This window comes from Penaeus chinensis, chromosome 24, assembly GCF_019202785.1.
Source record: "Penaeus chinensis breed Huanghai No. 1 chromosome 24, ASM1920278v2, whole genome shotgun sequence".
Classification (NCBI taxonomy): Eukaryota; Metazoa; Arthropoda; class Malacostraca; order Decapoda; family Penaeidae; genus Penaeus; species Penaeus chinensis.
The window spans coordinates 24,290,942-24,297,013 of NC_061842.1; the positions used below are offsets into that span (position 1 = coordinate 24,290,942).

The 6,072-nt window shown below is 35.1% G+C and overlaps 1 protein-coding gene across 1 annotated transcript in view; it reads left to right on the top strand.

Moving 5' to 3' along the window:
• Nucleotides 1-626: 626 nt before the first annotated feature.
• Nucleotides 627-6,072, top strand: part of LOC125038276 — a 6,663-nt gene continuing 1,217 nt past the window's right edge. Inside the window, exons 1-5 of the mRNA XM_047631728.1 lie at nt 627-745; nt 1,668-2,572; nt 2,742-2,880; nt 3,577-3,783; nt 3,915-6,072. The exon at nt 3,915-6,072 is cut by the window's right edge and continues 1,217 nt beyond it. Coding sequence (XP_047487684.1) covers nt 738-745; nt 1,668-2,572; nt 2,742-2,880; nt 3,577-3,783; nt 3,915-4,296 — 1,641 coding nt within the window. The 5' untranslated portion in view covers nt 627-737 and the 3' untranslated portion in view covers nt 4,297-6,072. The remainder of the gene's footprint in view (nt 746-1,667; nt 2,573-2,741; nt 2,881-3,576; nt 3,784-3,914) is intronic.

Sequence of the window (6,072 nt, forward strand, 5' to 3'; positions counted from 1 at the left end):
GTCCTTCCTCGGCGACTGGACAAGAGTGCGGAAAATGTCGAGGCACACTACCGTAGTTCACCCTAAACCTGCCTCTTGACCGGCTTTCCTATGTTCTGTGCTCTCTTTTCCAAACTTTTTATCTGAATTGCAGATTGTTACATTGGGCACTCCAGGTGTCATTCCTTTATTAATTAACGTTATCTCACTTTGCATACATTTTCAAATGATTAATTGATATTCGTGCATCTCTTGCAAGGCACAGATGCAGGAACACATACCTGAAGTAATGTATCCATAGAGTTTTATCTTTGATTGCCTCCATATTAGTGACATGATTGCATGATTAAACGAGCAATTACCTTTTTTTTTTACTTGTCTGTTTTTCTTTATCTCCTTTTCCTCTCTGTCATTTGCAAAAAAAAGTCAAAGTTCCCGGCACACTTTCGAGTTTGTATTGTCAACTTAAAAACGGGCATTTTTGGTGTCTTTCTCTTATTTTCACAGAAAAAGACATATATATACATATAGACAGGCAGGCAGATAGAAAAGGTGAATGACGGAAAAAGATCACTTCAGCCTCTACATTCCAACCGAAAAATATTCAAAATAGCCGCCATTCCCACTTTCCTGCATCCATTCTAGCCATCAGCTGTGAACGCATAATCAGCTGATCACCAAAACATGACCCGAGGCTACTTGCGTGGCCACTCAAAGCTACCTGTACCTGTTTAAACCTTCTGGATCCGTGCCAAGGCATGATAAGGTACGTTTATTCATTTCACTTACAAGGGGTGTGTCTCAGAACGTAAGACAGTCAATTATTTAAGTATTATTTAGTGTTGCTTGTTGAAAATGGGTGTTATGTATTCACTGTGGAGTACAGTACTGGTAGATTTTAGGATATTAATCTTCCAGAGGGCATGTTTTATGCATTAGAGGTTTGTTCAGCCAGTATTTTTGTTACTGAACCTGAATTTCATAAAGCAGTGATTCATGTTTGTGTGACGTTTCATTTATTATGCTGTTCTATTCGTTATTATTATCACTTGCCATATCACTAGACCAATAAATGATGTGGATTATTATGTAAGACAAGTTTCATAACAAACATTCTGTTTGACTCAAGTCATTAGTTTTACTATTACATATATTATATTACTTGTGACATAAAGAAGCTTTAGGGAGAATCTAGTCCTCTAAAAACAGGGATTTGTTGCTATGATATGGAATTTTGTTTTACTCAACTATTTGCAAGACTAGTAACATTGTTACTAATAATTTGGAAAGACCATACTTTGAATTAAATGACATTGTATTGGACACTTAGCCAAAAGGAAAAGATTGATTTACAGAATAATATGTAAGAATGCCTTTACAATATTTAATTAACAGAAGGAGGTATAAAGAATGAAAAAGATGTATAAACATACAAATATGCAATTTTATACATACATATATATATATATTCACATATATACATATACATAAATATACACATAGATAGGTAGATAACAGTAACTGTAATGAATAGAAATGTGTAGGTTGAACATGAATATGTAAAACATGTGAATGATTCCACAGTGAATACATAAATATATCTATTTTATTCTACATATCTCAATGAATTCAAGAGCATCTATTTATCTTCTCCATATATTTAAGACATGTAATTTCTAATCTTTCAGGATGCCTTTGCAAGAGATTGATAAAGTTGGGGATGAAAGTGGTGGAGGCCATCACTCTGAGGCCTTAGTAGATATCCCTAGCACTGATGCAGGTGAAATTATATTGCTGCCCCTCCCTCCAACAAACAACACCATCCCATCAGAAAGTGATGTCAGCATCCCAAATGAGATGGAAGATGTTGGTGAGAAGAGTACTGGTGACATTTTAAATGAGGTAGATGAGGAAAATGAAGAGCAGAAGTTAACTGGGAGCAACAAAAGATCTGCTGGTGCTACTGATTTCTCAAATCAAAATACATCTCTGATAGATGATGCAGTGCCAGATCAGGCTGAACCAGTGACAAATGACTTGCAGGAAGTAGTTGCTAATCAGAATGAAGTAAAGGAGATGGAATCCCATATTAGTAGCAATGTCAGTCAGCAGAATGAAGAAGAGGCAGAAGCATTCACAACCAAAAAGCCTCTGCAGTTCAGGAATGATGAACTCTCCTTTGGCGAAACCGAGTCAGAGTCTATTGTAGATGTAAGCCTTATTTCAGGGTCAGACAGTCTTCCATCATTAAAACCTCTGAAGATCAAGAAACGATCAAAAAAGAAGAGCACTAAGGTTGTGAGGGATGGAAAGGATTCTGACTCATCTGTGTCATCCAAGAAGAAGGGATGTAGTCGCAAGATACTAGTCAAGTGCAAATTTTCTCCTGAGGGTCTCAAGTATATTGAAGATTGTTTGAGAGGACACATATTTTCTGGCTGGGTAGAGGAACGGAAATGGATTGAAAATCTAGGTAGTTATAGAGACATTGTAGAAGTGGATGAGTGGGAGACAGACCTAAACAAGCAGTTAAATATCATTATAAAGAAAATTCCAGGTGTTCAAGAAAATACAAAGTGGATTAACATAACACGTAAGTAGGATAAATATTTCTCCTTTATTTTAAAAAATCAGACTTTTCAAATGGTTTCTTTCAAGCCTCAGTCATATAATTTTAGTATATATGTTCTTTGCTCCCTAAAATTAACAGAGAGTCAAGTAGTCTAATATATATATATTTTTTTCTTTTTTCTTTTTTTTAGCGCCTTCTGCTGTCCAGCCTAGCTACTGCTTGTGGGTTTTACTTGAAGAAGCACCCATTCCTGGTCACTACTGGTTTGTCATAACTAGTGTTGGTGTGCAGTCCCTTTTCGGTCTGAAAATTTCACTGAGGATTATCAGGTATGTTAAATTTCATGAGATATTTTAACCCATTAAAGAAAGGTGATTTTCTGAGTTTGCATGTCTTTTACTGGTATGTTTAAGGAAAACATTCACTTCAAAATACAACAGGGGTGAGTGGTTCTGAGCAGTGGTAGCAGCACTACACACTGCTACCATTTCAACCATTTGTTTCATGTGATGCATCTGTGGAATTGGAGTTAAGTCTGAAATATCCATCCTTTGGAAGGTAGATTATATATTAGAGACATTCATTAATCCAGTACTTCCAAGAAAATGTAGTTTTCAATTTAGTTGTTTTGTTATATGATGCTACACATAGACAGCTCCACAAGTGCTTAGCCACCAGGTAAACCTTGTGACCTCACCTGACTTTGCCTTTCCTAAAGTTTTTGGGCCCCCCCCCCCCCACTAATGTCAATATTGATGCTATTATTAGTATAGACTTTTAATCATTACAATTTTACTGACATTACTAACAGCCGTATAAGATAAAAGAAAATATTTCCAAAAATCAAGGAAGAGGGTAAACAGGTTAGATACGTAGTACAAGCAATTGGCTCAATAATGACTTATCTGTGTGTAAATTAATACTAAACTAAACTCACAGTGACAAGGCATGTACATACGTGGCATCCACTGCGGTATCAAGTTGAAAATATTGGATGTGATTTTCATTCAGTATCTTTATGACAGGAACATCCATCCTCAAGACTATGAGGAAGCAGAGACCCGCAGCACAAGAAGGAAGCAGTTAGCATCAGGTGAACCAGGCAAGGAGATGCAGGCAATCAGCCAGCAGTTTGCTGATTGGTGGGACCAAGCACAGCAGTTAAATTTTGCACTGGTCTGGTCTGCCATTGCTACAACTTTCACTCTTAGTAACATTCGAGATGCTATCAGGTAGGATATTCAAAAATGCTGACAAGATACTGTTTAAGTACCATATATTTGATATTTGGATACAGGACCTCATGTCAGCTAAATATCTGTATTAAAAGATATGTATGTAATACAAAATCTTTTCCTTTCAGATTCCTGATAATACTGATTGTCACACTAACAGTTGGCTTGATGACATTCTTGAGAGAATCGCATCATGTGGTGCTTAGAGTCATCCATGAAGCAGGACTATTCCTCCACAATGTGACCCCATTCCTCCAGTCTGTGATGTCTTTCATGGAGAAGATCCTGGGTGGTTTGTATTTATTACTAGCTATGGTGTATAGGGACTGGAGACGATCAAGTGCTTCACCTCCACAGTCATTCCAGGGTCCAAGGCAGCCACCCTTGCCCATCATGCCAAACAGTGCTCCTCCATCTGCTTACCCTCCAGCTGGCCCAAGAGTGGTTAAGTATGTAGCTCCAGAACAGTGGGTATATAAAAAGCAAGATCATGTTCAGCTACCAAATTGAAAAATAATTCTATCAGGAATTGTTTTCTTGATTCCAGAATGGTGTTTGATCAAGGTGTTCAGATGGTATTGAAAAAAAAGTGATTTTATATTTTTTGAAAAGTTGGAAAGATATTTAAATTTTTATGTACTAGTTTTTGCTTTTTAGATAAGATTATTTTCTGATACACTGTTATGGATATATGTGTAACTATGCTCACAATGGATATATATTTTATGGTACTAATCAAGATATGGTGATAGCCATTATTATTAATTTTAGCAGCTGCTATATTAGTTGATAATAAGTTATTATTCTAGTCTTTCATTCCTTTTTTTCTAGTGACATAGAACTTTATACTACTAGTCACCTAGGCTTATTGAATTAGGAAACTTCAAAATACCAAATTTACAAGAAGAATGTGATATATTTACATTTTTATAACAAATTGTATTCTTTTATTTTCAACATCCCCTGCTCATTATGCATAGGAAACTGTGATATATAAAAGTGAAAAAGTGCCTTTTCATATTAGAATTACCATTGTGCCTGATTATGAAAACAGTTACTTTACTGATGTCCTGAAAAATAAAGGGGTGACAAATTTTAATGTAGATGATGAAACTAAGACTGATACTAACTATTTAGTTGCTATAAAAAGTGGTAGTGACCTGAGCCAACCTATATTCAGTATAATAGCTGCTTAAATGGGATGTTAGTTGGGACTAGATAATTCCTAGAGAGAGTGTTTTATAATAGCTTAATCCTCAGTGTAGGATAAAGTACATCATTGCCTTTAGAAATTTTGAACCATTCATGGAATGACTTATGTGAAAAGAACTATTGGCAGAACTTCTTTATCACAATATTTTCTTCTTCGTGTTCTTCCTGTTCTTCTTGTTCTTTTTCTTCTATTTTTATGGGTTCTCAACTGGTGGTCCATGATTACTGTTTTGATGTTCACAATATTTGATTATAAACTGAAAACTGTTGCAAGTACAATACAAAAATATTATCAAAATGATTGATTAACCATTCAGTTTACTGCATTTGCCTGTTTAAGAAATATATTGGCAATGTGAAGTTTAGGTTTTAAAAGTACTACAAGTTTCTTAAAGTAATTTTAATATTCACACAGCTATACCTGTCCTCAGGTGCATGCAAAGGCATCTTTCTTTCTTTCTTTTCTTGTGTTTAATTTGTTTAGTTAGTATTTTTTTTTTTATTAATTAATTAATTCATTATTATTTTTTATTTCATTTTAATCATTACTCAAAGAGGAGATGGTCCATTTTTATTATTCTGGTAGTCTATGGCCTTTAACAAGTTGAGAACTACTGCCACAGATCTTGTGATGGAAAAAAGATAAAGTTTGTATTTATTTCAAGACTAAAGAACATAGGTTTATACAATAAGAAATGTTTACATGTATTGTGATGATGGTGGAGAAGGATATTTTGTAAAAAATATGTTTTTTTTTAGAATTTTCTCCTATCCAGATTTTGGGAATTATTGTTGGCCCTTCTAGACTTTAAATTGACTCATTTATAAATTTTCATAACAAAAAGTAGAAATGGCTCCAAAACTTTATGCACTGAATCTAGCAGTACTTCATCATAAGATGTGAGAGATGTATTGAAAGGATGAAAGGCTGACTTTATGCCAGTCATGAACAGCCTAGGGAAGCTATGTGTATGATATTCCTGTTTTGTTGTCTAGCCCTTACCCCTCAAGTGGGCCTTGTGGAGTGAACCTTTTCTCTCCCCAACATACACCAGGCTTATCATGAAGATTTTA